At 39.1% G+C, this 19,732-nt stretch overlaps 1 protein-coding gene across 2 annotated transcripts in view; it reads right to left on the reverse strand.

Moving 5' to 3' along the window:
• The window catches only part of fmn2b (formin 2b), a 58,828-nt gene that overhangs the window by 13,738 nt on the left and 25,358 nt on the right, over positions 1–19,732 (reverse strand). Inside the window, exons 7-18 of one of the 2 annotated variants that reach the window (XM_016521474.1) lie at positions 19,430–19,491; positions 16,783–17,705; positions 15,630–15,771; positions 11,240–11,327; positions 8,125–8,186; positions 3,657–3,748; positions 3,407–3,536; positions 3,045–3,132; positions 2,600–2,658; positions 2,426–2,486; positions 2,202–2,321; positions 1,348–1,440 (exon numbers count right to left, since the gene is read on the reverse strand). In XM_016521474.1, the coding sequence (XP_016376960.1) occupies positions 1,348–1,440; positions 2,202–2,321; positions 2,426–2,486; positions 2,600–2,658; positions 3,045–3,132; positions 3,407–3,536; positions 3,657–3,748; positions 8,125–8,186; positions 11,240–11,327; positions 15,630–15,771; positions 16,783–17,705; positions 19,430–19,491 (1,920 nt within the window). Of the gene's footprint in view, positions 1–1,347; positions 1,441–2,201; positions 2,322–2,425; positions 2,487–2,599; positions 2,747–3,044; positions 3,133–3,406; positions 3,537–3,656; positions 3,749–8,124; positions 8,187–11,239; positions 11,328–15,629; positions 15,772–16,782; positions 17,706–19,429; positions 19,492–19,732 lie in introns of both variants that reach the window. The other variant, XM_016521482.1, reaches the window with a different exon arrangement.

Here is a 19,732-nt window from a genome sequence, read left to right on the forward strand (position 1 = left end):
TAAATGCAGCCTTGGTGAGCAGAAGAGACTTCTTTAAAACACATTAAAAATCTTAATGATCCCAAATTTTTGAACAGCAGTGTATATATATATATGGGACGTAACAATATATATAAATATATATATATATATAATTAGATAGATAGATAAAACATTACCATTAACATTACTAAACACAATGTGAGGGTGTCTCTAATACGGCGGCTGAAGGAATAACGCAAATTTAACATCTTCGTTCTCAATGCCATTGTTATTTAAGCTAATAGGAACACAAAAAGGATATTTGCTTCAGCATTCACCGCTGCAGAAGTTTCCCAATCTATGATGACTAACTATTAATTCTGCTTCTGCCACAGAATCCACAGAGAAAGCAGTCCGATCTGACTCATTCCCAGAGAGTCAGACGAGTTCCTCACGTTCATCTGCAGACGCTGAGATCAGATCCGATCAGAGCAGAGGAGCGCTTCATTATCATCATCTCTAAACCCTCAGCAGTGAAACATACTCAGAGGAGTATAACCCTGATCTTCAGCCGCAGCGGATGAGAAATACTCACTTCAACAGGAAACATGAAAGAAGCTGCTGCTTTTGATGTGAAACATGAAAGAGCTGCAGCTCAGAAGAACAGAGTTCAGCTCACGACACACACGGAGATCAGCAGAATCTGTCTGCATATGAAAACTGTGCTGCGCAGACGTCCAGATGCTGACAGACGCGAGAGTGAATGAGATCTGAGATCTACAGCGAGCACACGATCCGTTCCTGCCTTCAGATGAATTACTCCTGTCATAATATAACGATGTTCACTGACGAGTCACTGCTGAGGACTGAAGCGTCGGAGGATTTTACTCTGAAACTAACAGATCTCAGGGGCTCAGACTCAGAGTCAGGAAACAAATAGACCCTCACAAAGGTAAAAGATGAAGAATTCAAAAAGGCTTCCTCAGAAGTGCAGGGGTCAGCAGGGGTCACGACTCAAGGTGCTCTTTGACAAATTGAGGCCGGTAGTGGTTAAGGGTTCGACACCATGAAAAACCACGAATCCACCCAAAACACACAGACACACACACTCACCCACACAGACACTCACACAGTTCTCCTGACAGACAGACGGGTGTGTGTGTGTGTGTGTGTGTGTGTAAGAGTGTGTGTGTTAGAGAGTGTTTGTGTGTGTGTGTTAGAGAGTGTTTGCGTGTGTGTGAGAAAGTGTGTGTGTGTGAGAGTGTGTGTGTGTGTGAGTGTGTGTGTGTGTGTGAGAGAGAGAGAGAGAGAGAGAGTGGGTGTGTGAGAGAGTGTGTGTGTGTTGTGTGTGTGCATCACGTTCACTGCATCATCAGACTCACTCACCTTCACTCACAAACGCCTCCATTCTGTCTTTAAAGGGCTGCAGATGCTCTTCAGTCGAGACCGAGCACACCTTCTCCACCTCCGCAGTGCATGCTGGGAAACAACATTTACATTCAGAAAATAACCATCAAAAATAATCATGGAATGGAAATGACACACACTGGGCCTCATTCATCAAACACAAAGTTATGACTTTATAAATTGATTCTGCTTGTTTAATGAACAAACCCCCTTCATATTTACATTCAAAATGGCATTTATGAAAAAATATATTAGAATATTAGAAAGATTTCTGAAGATCATGTGACACTGAAGACTGGAGTAATGATGCTGAAAATACAGCTGCGCATCACAGAAATAAATTACAGTTTAACAGATATTCACATAGAAAACAGCTGTTTTACATTCTAATAATATATCACAATTTTACTGTATTTTTAATCAAATAAATGCAGCCTTGGTGAGCAGAAAACATTACAAAATCATACCAACCCCAACATTTTGACTGATAGTGTATAGTTTTCACTGCGTTGCATGTTAAATTTTAAAATTAAATTATATATTATATTGTATTATAAATATATTTAATTAAAAAAATTCACAATACACTGTTTCAAAGCAGCTTTACAGAAAATCATAATATCTTCATGCCTTATAGTCGCATTGATCAGATTAGAGCTGGACGTTAATGCTAATGCTAACACACACGATCACAGAATTCTGGAAGTTTTCAGCAGAGGAACGATCATTTTTACATGAATTTTCAGGTACGAACGAAACACCGAGTCATGTTCACGTCTGGAGATCACACCACACAAACACTCATCCCTCTGCGAGCATCAGCGTCTTTTTACCTCTCAGATCTTTCCGGAGTCTCAGCAGATCTTTAGTTAAGTCCTCAAACTTCATCTGAGAGGACTGAAACAGGTCGTGAGGTTCTGGGAGAGGAAACACACACGTCTCCCTGCCCGCGCACGCACGCACACAGACACACACACAGACACACACACAGACACACACACTGAAGGCTTTCTGAAGATGTTCTATTGTTCTATAAGAGCATCATAAATGAATCTCACCTCATCAAAGTGTCTCAGGTAGTAAGAGGCGATATATGACAGCAGACTCTTACTGTTATCCTGAAAATCACAGGAGAAAACACACGGATTAAATCAAGCAGTTAAGTGTGTGATCGCGTCTAAACTCTGTGTGTGTGTGAGTGAGTGAGCGAGTGAGTGTGTGTGTGTCTTACGCTGCTCTTGACATCCTTGAGTTTGGGCAGAATGTCCAGCGTGAAGCCATCCGCCTGACCTCTGGTGCGATTCCCTCCGTTCATGAAGTTCCCAAAGGCCAAAACTAAACCGAGAACCTGCAGCACTCCAGAACCGCTCAGAAGAGCCTGGAGAGAGAAGGCCAGAAACCAGACTCAGGGACAAAACCGGACTGCATGTGTGTGTGACGTCTGTTCTCTCTTATCCGTCATTATTGGACAAAACAACCTGAGGTTCAGAGCAAAGAGAGTCATCCGATTCGATTCAGTAAGCAAGCGAGTTGCCTTAAACATGGAAGTCTCACTGGGCCTCATTTCCTACAGAAACTAATTTATGACACTATGAAAAAATAATTTTTGCAAAAATTTATTCTGCTCATGTTTCATGAATGAAACAAATCAATGAGCGTGAAGCCATCCGCCTGACCTCTGGTGCGATTCCCTCCGTTCATGAAGTTCCCAAAGGCCAAAACTAAACCGAGAACCTGCAGCACTCCAGAACCGCTCAGAAGAGCCTGGAGAGAGAAGGCCAGAAACCAGACTCAGGGACAAAACCGGACTGCATGTGTGTGTGACGTCTGTTCTCTCTTATCCGTCATTATTGGACAAAACAACCTGAGTGAGTCAGCTGATTCGATTCAGTGAGCTGCCTGACTGATTCACACCAATGATTCCTGTGTTTGATTCACATTAGATTCACCAATTTGATTCAAATGAATCGATACAAAGACTGAACTGGTTTGTTGCCGTATGTTGACTTTTGCACGCAGTCAGACTGCGCAGACGTACCTTGCAGACTCTCTGCAGAATCTGGAGTTTGCGCTGAACAGATGAGATGCATTCAGTGAAGGTCGACTGAAAGAGAATACAGAAGACTCGTCCGGAGAAATCAGGAATCTGGGAGAGCTGATGGAGAAACCTGTGAGCATCAAAAATATATATTAAAAGCGTTGAACGCCAGGTGTGACAAGGATGTTTTGATCAATAAATTCAATCAGTTCCATGTTTATATGAACTGTGTGTGTGTTTTGAGCCTCACTGCTCAGGTTTGTCCAGAGGTTTGCTTGCTTCTTTGTCTTTTGAGGATTTGATGTGTTTCTCGATTTTCTCCAGCTCATCTTTCTGGGCTCTCTGAAACCACAAAACACAACCAAACTGTAAGTTCACAACTCAAAAACAGTGGTGCTTCTGGACAATGAGCTGACAGAATAAAACCGCGTCGAATGCAGATGTCTGTGCCTCACGGGTCAGAATACAGATCAGACTTCATTCTGATGGTCAAAATCTGCTGATCGTCTGTCAGAGTCACTGTATCTTACACAAATATGCACGCTGGTGTTCTTTGCGTTTAGCCACATTATTATTTGAGTTTGTTTGGAAGCAGAACAGAGTGTAATCAAAGTCACTAGAAAGCCAGAGTCCAATAAAAGCCACAGCGTCTTATGAGTTTCCTTCTCGCTGAGCTAAAGAACAGAAACGGAGTTTGGGGCCGCAAATTATGGAAAATGTGGTGTTGTGAAAGTACGACGCGACAGACAGATGGACAGACACAAATGATGGACAGATAGATGGACAGCCAGACAAATGATGGACAGATAGACAGACACAAATGATGGACAGATAGACAGGCAGACAGACACAAATGATGGACAGATAGACAGACACAAATGGACAGATAGACAGACACAAATGATGGACAGATAGACGGGCAGACAGACAAATGATAGACAGATAGACAGACACAAATGATGGACAGATAGACAGACACAAATGACGGACGGACGAACAGAAATGATGGACAGACAGACGAACAGAAATGATGGACAGATAGACAGGCAGAAAGACGGACGGACAGACAGACAGAAATGATGGACAGATAGACAGGCAGAAAGACAGACGGACAGACAGACAGAAATGATGGACAGATAGACAGACACAAATGATGGACAGATAGACAGACAGACAGACGGACGGACAGACAGACAGACAGAAATGATGGACAGATAGACGGGCATACAGACAGATGATGGACAGACAGACACAAATGATGGACAAATAGACGGACAGCCAGACACAAATGACGGACGGACGAACAGAAATGATGGACAGATAGACAGGCAGAAAGACACAAATGGACAGATAGACAGGCAGACAGACAGAAATGATGGACAGATAGACAGACACAAATGATGGACAGATAGACAGGCAGACAGACAGAAATGATGGACAGATAGACAGACACAAATGATGGACAGATAGACAGGCAGACAGACAGAAATGATGGACAGATAGACAGACACAAATGATGGACAGATAGACAGGCAGACAGACAGAAATGATGGACAGATAGACAGACACAAATGATGGACAGATAGACAGGCAGACAGACAGAAATGATGGACAGATAGACAGACACAAATGATGGACAGATAGACAGGCAGACAGACAGAAATGATGGACAGATAGACAGACACAAATGATGGACAGATAGACAGGCAGACAGACAGAAATGATGGACAGATAGACAGACACAAATGATGGACAGATAGACAGGCAGACAGACAGAAATGATGGACAGATAGACAGACACAAATGATGGACAGATAGACAGGCAGACAGACAGAAATGATGGACAGATAGACAGACACAAATGATGGACAGATAGACAGGCAGACAGACACAAATGACGGACGGACGAACAGAAATGATGGACAGATAGACAGGCAGAAAGACACAAATGGACAGATAGATAGACAGACAGACAGACGGCCGGACAGACAGACAGAAATGATGGACAGATAGACAGACAGACAAACGGACGGACAGACAGACACAAATGATGGACAAATAGACGGACAGCCAGACAAATGATGGACAGATAGACAGGCAGACAGACACAAATGACGGACGGACGAACAGAAATTATGGACAGATAGACAGGCAGAAAGACACAAATGGACAGATAGATAGATAGACAGACAGACGGACGGACGGACAGACAGAGAAATGATGGACAGATAGACGGGCAGACAGACACAAATGATGGACAGATAGACGGGCAGACAGACAAATGATGGACAGATAGACAGACACAAATGATGGACAGATAGACAGGCAGACAGACACAAATGACGGACGGACGAACAGAAATGATGGACAGACAGACACAAATGATGGACAGATAGACAGGCAGAAAGACACAAATGGACAGATAGATAGACAGACAGACAGACGGACGGACAGACAGACAGACAGAAATGATGGACAGCCAGACAGACAGACAACAGACATGCACTACGTCAGCAACAGCACCTCAAATCTATTAAATGTTGGAATGAATACGTTTTTGAACAAATCTAGTGAGTAAATGATCCAATGACTCATTAATAAAGACAGCAACTTGCTTCATTTCTGAATAAATGAGTGGTTTGAATGAATCAAGTGAGTGAATGATTCAATGACTCATTCATAAAGGCAGTCAAGCTTCGTTTCTGAATGAATCAGCCATCTGAACAAATCGGTTGAATGAATGATTCAATGACTCATCATTAAGACAGTGGTTTGCTGCCACCTATTGGCTCTTGTAGTTTCATATTTAGAGTATCATTTCATATTTCAATAATCAATATTTAATAAAAAAAACTATCATTCTTTATTGCAATGTTGAATCAAAATATTTATTTTCAAAATATTTCTTTCTAAAGCTACTTTTTCTATTCAATGCTTTTCTCATTTAGCATAATTATGACTTTAAATGATCTTTTGGGGGGTAATTTCAAAGCCAAAGCTGATGTGCGATTCATTTATGATTAAGTTTTCCCGTCTCATCATCCCTCACTAGGTGTGTAAGAGAATCAGACTTCTCTGCGCGCAGAACAAATACCTTCATAAACAAAGCAGCCGACATCAAACAGCCCCGAGACGCACAGCCGAGCGCCGTAAGGCCATCAGGAAGGTGATCAAAGACAGAAAACGTCTCTCTCGCTCTCAGACACAGAGAAAAAATGAGGCTAAGACAAACACGTTCATTCAGGAGAGTGTGTGTACGGCTCAGGCGTGAATATAAACTCTGGAAAAGTCTCAGGCTCCATTAAGAGTCATCAGGAGATCCATCACAGCACATATACACACACACAGCACTTCAAACGCAAGATTAGACGCCACGGCCGCGCTCTGCATCCCATTTACTGCGTTTTTAAGTGTAAATACATTTAATATGAAGCAGCTTTCAGCGCTCAAACACTCAGCCTTCAAACACAAAGGCAGATATCAAAAGACAATATACAGATACGACAGCGAGCGGCAGGACTGACATCTGTACACGGGCCAGACTGGAAACTCGCACTCATAAAAGCAGGGAAAAACACATTAGCGCGATCATTAGGTGCATTACTGCAGTCTGACTGTATGTTGTTTTTTTTTGCCATTTGAACAGGTCTGGATTCCATAATTACGGCGTGAGCCAGACGAAAAAATCTTAATGTTTCTGCCTCCGCCGACAGACAGACTCTCAGAAGACTGAATCTGAATCGAATTTTAGGATGTTTCAAAGTCCTCTAATGATTTGGCAAAAGCAGCTCGCATCCTGAAACAAAAGCGTTTTTTTGCTTCATTAATTAAAGCACATGACCGAATGTTCTGCTCAAATGGGGTCGATTTCATGCATGTTTTTATGAGACATAGCGTTCATTCCTGCAGTCAACTTGTTTTGACATTAAAGGGGTCATATGATGCTGCTAAAAAGAACATTATTTTGTGTATTTGGTGTAATGAAATGTGTTTATGCGGTTTAAGGTTAAAAAAACACATTATTTTCCACATACTGTACATTATTGTTTCTCCTCTATGCCCCGCCTTTCTGAAACGTGTCGATTTTAACACAGGATTGTGCATGTGAAGATTTGCAGACACTGTGTTTGATTCTAGAAATGTGAGTTTTCCAGACATCCGGGAACATTTCGTCTCATTCTCATACTGTGATTTAGACTACAGATTAGTGTGAGGTTTCTGATATTAAAGAGGTCATGAAACAGAGAATCAACATGTTCTTCATATTTACACGAGAGGTTACTCATGCGATCATTTTTGGTGCAGAAACTTTGCAAACTTTAAAACCAACCTCGAGAAACACTGTGTACAAACCTGAAAACGCATTTCATGAGCTCTTTAAATTCCTGCATGATATTTTACACTCACCTCATCACTAAACACACATTCAACAAAACCATCAGAATGCAGACACAGATGCACACAGATGTGCCGTATGCACTTAATGATTCTGCATTATAAATGTTTGTATTTTCATCAGAACAAGTGAAGGTTTCTGCAGCACATGTTTGGCATGGTCTGAGGATTCTTTCATGTCTGAAGCCCTAAAAATGTTACGAGCACGTTATATTTTTAGGAGACTGTTCTAAATATGTAGCATGAAAACAAAACAAGAATCTGCAAAAAGCACAGCAGCAGAAGGAAGGAGAGAGAGAGAGAGAGAGAGAGGATCTGCTTACATTCTCATAGAGCGCCTGTAACGTCTCCAGATCAACCACAGTGTTATCCAGATTCAGGATCGCTGCACACACACACACACAATCAGATTAAACATTAGACAGGAATCAGCAGCTGAAGCAGATTAAAAAAAACAGTTATCAGACTAAGTAGCCTCATATCCCTTTAAAGTTCAACATTAATGATTAAAATAATTGAAATTAAATTCATTTAATATTCATAAATATTTATAATAAGCAAAATATACGCAAAAACAATAAAAAGTAACAGGGCTGAGTTTTAGTTCATTTATGGCGCTTTTCCACTGCGTGGTACGACTCAGTACGGCACGGCACGGTTCAGCTCGGCACGGTTTGCGTTTCCACTGCAGTTCAGTACCGCTTTAGAGTGGGCGGGATTATTCACATGTCGTTATAGTTGCGCCGCCTCTACTACCACGACTCCTAAAAAAACCTTTTTCATTCCGCGTCGCCCCATCAAGCTCTCGCTGGATCCGCTCCTCTGCTATCAACGAGAGGAACGTCTGTTCTTCCGCAACAGACAACAAAACTTTTTGGTTGTTAAAAAAGGTGCGCTCGTTCAAAACAGTTGCGTTCGATCCTTCGCTGGCTGTGCTGATTTAAATCTAGCGGTTCTGTTGTGTTTGTGTCGCAAGTTCAGTGACGCAGGTAGTGACGATTCTCTCCGGCCAATCCGTGATCAGCAGAGTTTACACGTCACGTTTTGGTAACGGTACGGTTCACTTGGAACCCCAACCGAAGTGGTACTAAAAAAAGTACCAGGTACCAGGTACTGTACCCAGTGGAAAACCCCCAAAAAGTGAACCGTACCGAGCCGTACCATGCAGTGGAAAAGCGCCAGTAGAGATTAATAGTCTTCGGTTGCAGATCATGACAAGAATATTATTAGAAAATGTAAAGCTTTTAACAATATTTGACAAATGGTAACAGGGTTGATTATTTAAAGATAAAAAAAAAATAAAAATAAAATAAATCAAATCAAATCAAATAAAAAAAATTAAATAATTTTTTTCACTTTTTATTTTTAACAACATTTTACAAATGGCAACAGGGTTGATTATTTAAAGATAAAATAAAATAAAAAATTTTTTCCTTTTTGTTTTTAAACGCATCAAAAAAGTAAAAAGTATGGCAAAACTTAATTTTATTAATGAGGAATTGATGGATGGTGAAAAATGTCTATGGCAAGTGGTTGAAAAATAAACGGTGGAAGCAAAAGCATCACAGCCTTCAAAAGCTGCTCTAAAATGTGACGTTTACGTCTGTGTGATTTTAACAGCTCTGAGTGTGTATTAGGAAGTGAAGCGGCCCGTGTGTGATGAACACCATCATGACGTCACACGTCTGCGTTCGATTTGAGCTTCAGGACATCATACGACAGACGAGGCCTGAATTCCTCTCGCTCTCTCATACACACACCAACACAAACCATGTGCATGAGCGCTCGCAAACACATAAACACACTGATTAGATGGAAATTAAGCACAAGTTCTGCTGGCATTCCAAGCACATTTCTGTCTGAGACGAGAGACATGAAACACACGAGTCCATCCGACCAACATCCCATCATAACATGACTCTGATATTACAGCAACATCACATTCATGCTGCAGTGTCATTTTACACTTAAAGACACTCGTCTGGATCATCTGTGAAACAGACAATTACACAGCAGCAAATGGAACAATGTTTTTACACTTTTAAATCTGAATGTTATTTTAAGTAGGAGTTTGTCTGCTTTATGATTAAGTATCATGCCAGCTAAAACGGCATATTAATGGTGAGAAAAAAATAAATAAATAATAAATAAAATTGGTAAACTTAATTTAATTTATTTTAAATTAATTACACTTATTTTAATTTAATAAATACAATAAAATTAATAAATTAAAACAATAAAAAATAATTAATTAAAAATAAACAAACAGATTAAATAAATAAAAGGTTTTTTAAAGTTTCATAAAAGTTCTAAAATCTTAAAATAGCTAAAACAACATTATACAGCAGCAAATGGACCAATGTTTTTACACTTTTAAATCTGAATGTTATTTTAAGTAGGAGTTTGTCTGCTTTATGATTAAGTACAATGCCAGCTAAACCGCGTATTAATGGTGAAAAAAATAAAATCAATAATTAAAATCAATAAACTTAATTTAATTCATTTATTTTATTTATTTATTTTAAATTAATTATATTTAACCATTTTAATTTAATAAATTAAATAAAATGAATAAATTAAAATAATAAATAATAATTAATTACAAATAAATAAAAATAGATAGATAGATAGATAAATGAATGAATGGTTTTTTAAAGCAATAAGCTCCAAGAAGCCGTGGTTTCACGTCGTGCCCAACAACGCCCCTTAGCTGTTATAAATTCACTGTAAACCACGGCTTCACGGGGCTTATTGCTTTTATAAAACGGTTATTCCATATACGTAGTAAGGTTTCACAAAATAAAACCGAGCAAATAAAGTGTAATGATATTAATAAAAACAGTATTCTTCCACCAAACAATGTAGTTCCTCAGAAACAGTTGTGGTTGCAACAAAGTGGTTGCCGAGCAACACACAAACGTAAACAAAGGTGTATGTTACTTTGTAGAGTCATTTACAACAGCTTCGAACGTGGCTCAGCCAATCAGAATCAAGCACCGGAACTACCCGCTTTATAATAAAGTTTTATAAATGTTCTAAAATCTTAAAATATCTAAAACAACCTGTAAATCTGGCCTCACGTCATTAAAAATAGTTTATTTTAAGTGGGTGCCCTGCAGCACGATTGATTCCTCAAATCATCTTTGAAGGAAGATATTTATAAAAACAAGTGCAGCAGTGATCTGAATGCCTGAGTTTGTTCAGAGGAGGTTCACGTTCAGGGTCCACCAGAGCCGCAAACCACCGTCAAACACCAACAAACATTTAACTCTGACTACAGAGTAAATACATGGTAAGAATGCAGTGAATCAGATTTACAAGCACACATCTGGATCAGAGTCAGTGCAGAAGGGCTTCATGTTCAATCTTACAACAATATGAAGAGGCAGAATAACAGAAAGCTGTGCATTAGAGGAGAAAAAGACAGACGGTTCTGACCGTGCTGAATGTCCTTCATGTCGAGATGTAAACTGGACATCAGGATCCCCACGGCCTGAGAACGCTTGGTGTTCAGCAGCTTCACCACCTACAACACACACACATACGCACAGACAGACACACACACACACACACACACACACACACGCGCACAGACAGACACACACACACACAGAGACACACACACACACACAAACAAACATTAAATCCCATCGAATGTGAGAGTTAATAAACCACTTTGAGGTGCTCTATTATCAAGTCACGTATTAAAGATGCTGTCAGACACAAAGATTGAGATTTAGATGAATTGCTTCCAAATAATGTGAAGCTGTGATCCTCACATTTATTCAAATATGTGACCCTGGAGCACAAAACCAGTCATAAGGGTAAATTTTTCGAAATTGAGATTTATACATCATCTGCAAAGCTGAATAAATAATATTTCCATTGATGTGTGGTTTGTTAGGATCGGACAATATTTGGCTGAGATACAACTATTTGAAAATCTGGAATCTGAGGGTGCAAAAAAATCTAAATATTGAGAAAATCATCTTTAAAGTTGTCCAAATGAAGTTCTTAGCAATGCATATTACTAATCAGAAATTAAGTTTTGATATATTTACGGTAGAAAATTTACAAAATATCTTCATGGAACATAATCTTTACTTAATATCCTAATGATTTTTGGCATAAAAGAAAAATGTATAATTTTGACCCATACAATGTATTGTTGGCTATTGCTACAAATATACCCCAGCGACTTAACACTGCTTTTGTGCTGCAGGGTCACTTATAACATGACTTAATGTCGGATGAGTGCGAGTCAATCCTCAGACCATTAGAGCGTCTGTGTGTGTAATTGCTCATTACGTCTTGATTTGACAGGGAAAATCAAGGGAAAAGCACTCTTTTATTGCATGAACCCTGAATAGGTCACATTACAGCACAAAACGCAACAATTACCAACTGCAGGCAATTAGACCAAACAAAACAAGCTACTCTATCAAAGAAGAATGTTGCTGGGTAACTCCTGACAGATACGGAAACGAGTCGCCAATTATTTCACTCATTAATCCGTCATGTTTAAAATATGAGCCAAACACGGCTGCTTTTAGCCAGCTCAAAATCAGTAGACTATTTCTGCTTTCTGAGTCCGGCTGGAACTGAAGAATCATTAGTTCATAAAACAGTCATAACTTTTCAGCCAACATCATATTTGTATCTGATCAGCGACTTCTCATTAACGAGTGAACGTCAAAAACTGAAGAAGTTTTAAATGCGGCAATGTTATTACCTCTTTTATAGAAATTAAAAAAAAGAGAGAAATTATTTGAAATTATTAATTACTCATTAACCACAAACACACAAAAACTTTTTTTTTTTTTTTTTTTTCCAATATTGATGAGAAAACTAATTTGAATATATCTATATTTTATGAAAATTATAAGAACCTATAATCTGAGAATTACCATTCATTCCCCATTGGAATGAATTAATAGAATTGAATTGCTCAAAAACAGTCCGAGGTTATGAAACCTACATACATATTTCTAACAAAACATGAAAACAACAAATATAACTCTGAAAAGTTTATGCAAGTAAAATAATTTTTTTTTAAATTAAAAAAAATGTAAAAAAATTTTTTACTTGCATAAACTTTCAGATGATAAAAGCTATCGGTTTTTCGTGATGCAATGGTTCATCAACAGATGACATATTCATGTTCATCAACACAATTCAGTCCCAAGAGTGTGTGAGATATGAGGAAAAGGAGAAATACGTTTTACAAAAGTTTTTGACACTAATATAACTTCATAGATAATTTTACAAAAAGTATTTTTGGCACCTAACGTGCTCCATACAAACCCGGGTCAAAATGACCTGAACTCAAAAATAGTTAAGGGTGCTTTCACACTTGGTTCGGTTGCTTGGTCCGAACCAGAGTTCGATTGCTCCCCCCTCCCCTGCCCCCGCTGGACTGTGTTCACATTATATTATTTGGGTCCGAACCGCGGTTTGTTTGCGTCATAAAGCCAGCAGCTGTTTACCCCGTTGCTTAGTAACGATGGCGCAGGAGAAGACGGCAAAATTCGTAGCAAGGCTCTCTTCAATTTTATATTTATGCTTTTGAACCGTTGGTTTTGTTTCCAAAGCTTCAGTACATAACGGCACTTACGTCTGCCTTACGAATGTACTGCAAATGCTCTAAAGTACTCTGAAGGCGAACAGAAATGAGATATACAGCTCTCTGTTTGCAGCGCGTCAGGAAAGTGAGTGAAACACACACAAACACACATTTTTATCAAATAATACGTCATTAATAGCGGTTCACTTCCGTGATTTGGTACGATTGCGTTCACATCAGCAGCGAACCGTACCGGAGTTCACTTGAACCGTACCCCAGACCACCCTTTTTAAGCGGACTTGGGTACGGTTCGCAGGTGCGCACCCGAGTTCGTAAGACAGCGTTCACATCATCCAAACGAACCGAACTCTGACGTCAATCGAACCCGGGTGCGCACCAAAAGTGCTAGTGCGAAAGCACCCTAAATCTCTTAAAACACAATTTTAACTCTTTCCCCGCCAGCGTTTATGAAAAAGTTGACAGCCACCGCCAGCATTTTTGCTGATTTTCACTAAAAGTTCATGACCCCCACAATACTTTGTTTTATGATTATCTGAACATGCAATACATCAAAAATAAAGAACAGAGCCTCTACTTTTAAACAAAAACATCAGTTTTATTCTAGCTTCAAGCATTCTTTTTTATCAACACTTGAATGTAGGTAAGTTTTATAAAAAAAGCAACATTTTGGAGCAAAAAGCAGAGAAAATCACGTTTTTATCAAATACTACATCTGGATCATATTCAGTAGGATGATCCATCAACACCCCCAAAGCTTCACAGTCCTGAACCACTTCCTGGATCGACATTTCACATGCATATGCATATATACGAGATTGCTCGTTTCTGCGTCTTCCTCGCATGTGTTTTTGATCAGACTCATTAAGGAGATGCGTATAGCGCCTAGGGTTGCAAAGGGGTGGAAAATTTCCGGCAAATTTCCAAAAATCCCTGGAATATTCCCAAAAAATCCTGGAATGTTTCCGAAATTTACTGGAAATTTGCCACCTTTTTGCAACCCTAATAGCGCCCCCGAGCGAAAAACAGCGAGAATGCAGAAACCCGGAAAATTCCATGTTTGGCGGGGAAAGAGTTAACACTATCTGGGGGGGGGGAAATGACGTGCATTTTGAGGGATTTAAAGCATGCATTTTTTAGACATTTTTATGCATCTTCCAGTCAAAACAGATCCGAATGTGTAACGAGGGTTAAACAGAAGCAGCCGCTGATGTTTCTCAGATGACCTCCAGACGCCTCAGACATGACGAGAGCATCACTGGAGGACACGCGTCTCCATTAAAACATGTTCAAATGCAGCCGTACCGCAAACTACTGAGAACCTGATGAACAACACGCCTCATATTTCTCTACAAAAACTTATAAAAGTATATTTTTCAATACGGGAATCGGTGCTGTACACCTGGATCTAGAGAAATCAAAAATTTTACATGTTATTAATTTTATTTGTAAATTAAATAATAATAATAATAATAATAATACATAAATGTATTTATTCATGTAGAATTCAACAGTGCAGTACATTGAATTTTTTAATTTGTAACAATATTTATTATTTTAAAATGTTTATATATATATATATATATATATAGGGAATACATTTTTAATTGTCATTAAAACGATGCCCTAAAAAACAACAACTCTGATTTCACTAACGATGAGAATCAAGTATTTCAGGACTATTCTGATTTTCCGCATTGTTTTGATGACAATTAAATGACAATCTTCCCTGAACTCTCATTAATGTAATGCAAAAAAATCCCTCAAATAACACCGACAGCTACTGAGCTGAATTGAGCTTTCCAGCTGAAACTGAATGTGTTTCACAACATTAACACTGTTATTTTCCTGTTTATTACCATGAAGCTGCTCTGCATCGAAGCTTGTTTCTGCCACGGGATAATAATAACTTTTTAATCGCACAACTCTGTCTTTTTTTCTTGATATAAAGTTGCAATTTTTGAGCAGAAAAGTTGAAAACGTGAGACAGAAACTCATATTGTGTGATATAAACTCACAATTGCATGATAAAGAATTCTAAGTTTCTCACAAATATTAATTTATATCCCGAGTTTTTCTCAGAACTGAATTGAAGTTACGATTACCTCTGTTTTTTTTTTTTACCCTGTGGCGAGTTTCTATAGCTCTGAAACAATCTATACTGCATAAATTGCTATAGAAATAACTTTGACTTGACATAAGTCAAAAAGAAAAAAGCCTGTGAGTGAGCCGCAGACAACAGCTCACCTGCTTGGTCTTTGACCTGCTGATGGTGTCTGAAAGAGGCTTCTTCTTCACTTTCACTGCTGTTTTGGAGAAGAGTTCGACAAACTCCTCAAAATCCACGGATGGCTCCTCGATCTTCTCCCAGACGACAGAATGAGAGTCCCTGCGGAGGAAAACACCTGCTTTACCAACAAATTAAATCACGTTATGATCTCTGCAGCTGAATATGAATCCAAACTAACATTAACTGCTTTTAATTTAGTTCATCTGATTAGTGATTGGTCAGTGGTGTCATGCTGTAAACTGTGTAATTAATCATTTCCTCCATCGCTCTGCTCATTTAATGTCTCTCGTATCACAACACACTCTTTCTGCTCACAGAATTAAATCATTTACACTCTAATCAGTGTTCACTGTGAAAGACTTCATGTTGTGGGCGGTTAGCGACGTTGCTAGGGCACGGCATCCTGGTTGCTAAGGTGTTTTAGGTGTTTTGTTTCTGTCTAACACGAAAAGTGAATCTGGTGAATCACACACCCCAAGTGCAGGTAAAACAAATAAATTAATGCAGTATATTTTAATTAATGTCAGGACTATTACATTTTTTTGCACTGATGCCGTTATTGACAAATTAAAAAATTCTCCCCTGGACTCTAATGAACTATGCCACAAACCCAAACATAATAATTAAAAAATAATGAAGACTTAAAAAAAAAAAAAAAAAAAAAAAAAAAAAAAAAAAAAAAAAAAAATAAAATCTCACACACATTCAACGTGTTAAAGATGAAACATTTGCATCTGTTCATCATTTACACTAATTTTCACTGATTGTGTAACTCATGCTATAATGGGTGGTTAACAGGGTGTTGCTAGGGCACTGCATCCTGGTTGCTAGGGTGTTCTAGGTGCTTTCTTCCTGTCTGGCATGAAAAGAGTGATTTTCTGGTCTGTAGATATTCCTATATTGTATTTTTTTTAAACTTGTTTTATGGTTCAGTGTGCGAAAATCTTATCACTCAAATCACTAACTACGAGCACTAGGGAGCAATAGTGATGCCTCAAACACCACTAAAAACTACAGTAACTATGGTATATTTTGGCCTTCAGCTTGGTAATTTGAGTAAATAAGTGCAAAATAAAGAAATGACTGTAAAAAAGTGAAGCAGTGCAGTACTTTTTGGTGTGCAGCTGAATGCGAGTCCAGTACAGCGGTTTCATGGGTCTCGGCGGCTCCACCCAGCTTTTGCGAGGAGGTTTCTCCTGCGCCGCTCCTAATGCGTACAGACCCAGCGGGAGCGGCGGAGGCAGAGAACCCAAACCGAAGGCCAGTGGAGGACCAGGAGCCAACGGCAGAGGACCTGGAGGAGGAGGAGGTGGTGCTGATCCTGGTAGAGGAGGAGGTGCACCCATCATTCCCGGGAGAGGAGGTGGAGGAGGAGGTGCACCCATCATTCCCGGGAGAGGAGGTGGAGGAGGAGGTGCACCCATCATTCCCGGTAGAGGAGGTGGAGGAGGAGGTGCACCCATCATTCCCGGGAGAGGAGGTGGAGGAGGAGGTGCACCCATTCCCGGTAGAGGAGGCGGCGGAGGAGGAAATGAACTGCCTGGGAGAGGAGGAGGTGCAGGAAGAGCGCTCATTCCTGGAAGTGGAGGAGGAGGAGGAGGTGCACCCATCCCGGGTGGAGGAGGAGGCACCGAAGCGCCCGGCTGCTGCTGGCACATGCACACAAACGCTTGAGAAGCAGTCTCAGTTTCTGAGGGCAGCGAGGAGTCGCTCCTCCCGGGCCCCTGCGCCTCCACAGGAGGCACTTTAAACCTAAAGCTCTCCTCCATGGGAGACGTCTGCACCGATTTGGCCTCCAGCGGCAGCAGCGCAGTGTTCTCCGTCTGCAGGTCCACATGGCAGACGTCCGGGAGGAGGCGCTCCTCTGCTCCGCACTCCTGGTCCTGCGTCAGCAGCTCCTCCCGCTCCAGCAGGGGCTGCTGTTTCTCCAGCTCGGCGATCTTACTGCGCAGGTCTTCGATGGTCTGCTCCAGCTGCTCGATCACGCAGACGTGCTCCTGCTTCAGATGCACCGTCTTTATCACCGACTCCTCCTGCAGAGAGACAGAGACAGGCGTGATGAAAAGCAGACGAACGCCGCAGACAGAAACAGACATAAACCTGGGTTTCTCTTCCACTGGATTCCGCGAAGTCACACGCGTATGTGTGACGCGGTTAAACGTGTTTCCTGTGGGAAGAAACCATGCTGAAGCGTGGACAGAACTGATGAGGAGCAGCTGCCTTCAGACTCCAAACACGACAATAGATGCCCGCAATCCTCCGAATTCAGGAGACTCCACAGGACCTAATAGAGAGCAGCACACACTGATGTTTAATGAGAAACACTGAGAGAAGTGGCTCTGACAGACGTTTTCTAATCGCTATACACGATGCAAGGCTAATATTTAAATATATGTATGCATTTTTTTTATAAAAAAAATAAAATGCTTAATTTTTTAAAAACTTTATTCAAATAAAAATAAAACATTTACATAATTAGATAAAATTAATAGTTAATAATAAGCATAACAGAGTAAGGTATTAATAATTTACATCAACAATTAATTGTGTATACTCATAATTAATGGCTAATTGTGTGTAAAAATTCACAATATATTATAGTAATTATTTTATATTTAAATATGATTTATATTATCAATTATTTATATAAACATACTAATGCAATTATTAGTCATTAATTGTGTGCATACAATTATTAATAATTTTATAATAATTATTTGAATTTTATTTAAACAAAAACAAAGCATTTACATAATCATATTAATAGGTAATTAAATACATTGTACATTATATGTAATGTAAATTAATACAATTACTCATAGTAATAGATTTAATAATTGTATATACAATTTTGTGTGTATACATAAATATAAATTAGAAAAAAATAAATATAAATTTAACAATAATTTCTATTAATAAAATTAACTGCAACAATTATTGAATTAAATTATATTTGATAAAATTATTTAAAGCATTTACAAAATTATATAATGCTAATAGGTAATTATATATGCATGTAATATAATTATTTATATTATAATAAATGTGTATACAATTGTTTCAATTAATATACGAATTAATAATTGTGTGTGTGTGTATATATACAGTATATATATATAATTTGAAAAAAATCAATTTTATTTAATTATTTATATCAATATAAAATTTTATTTAAATAAAGCATTTAGTTATATGTGTGTAATTATTATAATTAATAATTGTGTGTATGCATATAATATGAAATAGTGTAAAAGTATAGAACAGAAGGTCCACTAGCTTTCTATAGTAGTACAGGTCTGCGGGACTGAAGTGTGCAGTGATGCTGCCCTCTGCTGGTCGAGCACAAGCACACTTCTCCTGAGGTCATGACACATGTTTATTTTCTGTTGCTGAAATCAAACAAACTCCGGAATGATTAAACATCAGTCCAGCAGCAGGGCACTGAAACAAACAACACAATCAGCCCAATAACCTGCATGAGTGAGTATGGAGCGCTTATGGAAATGAGATGAATTAATCATGAGACGAGCTTCTCACGCATCCATCAGCTCCAGACAGACGCTTTCTGCATTTAAAGACTAAAGCATGAGGACGTGTGACGATGCTGCTTCAGCTTCAATATTATACAGTACCATGGTATTACCATGCTTCTTGGACATATATATAATACCATGAGTAAAGAGGATGTATTTTCATTTAGACGTTAATATGGGGGGGAAAAAACCAAGGGCCTCTGAAAGATGAATGACAGACGCACCTGAATCAGCCGGATTTCTTCCTCCTGTTGTTTCTTAAGGTCCGAGACGACGGCCTGATGCTCTGAAACACACGGTGCAAAACACTGTAAAACTGACTGAAGCTTCAAAACAATCACTTTCATTCTGCGAGCTTGTTTTAATCACATCTAGTAACTTCATGAGCACTACTGAAGGATGGACGCAGATGCTGTGCATTAGTTTTGTAAAGAAACCGATATTTAGAAACAATTTCATAAGCATTTATAATCAAAAAAAGATTTTTAATATAAAAATACAAAATATATAATAAATAAATATATAAA

Source organism: Sinocyclocheilus rhinocerous, unplaced genomic scaffold, assembly GCF_001515625.1.
Source record: "Sinocyclocheilus rhinocerous isolate Xijiao unplaced genomic scaffold, SAMN03320098_v1.1 scaffold852, whole genome shotgun sequence".
Taxonomy (NCBI): Eukaryota; Metazoa; Chordata; class Actinopteri; order Cypriniformes; family Cyprinidae; genus Sinocyclocheilus; species Sinocyclocheilus rhinocerous.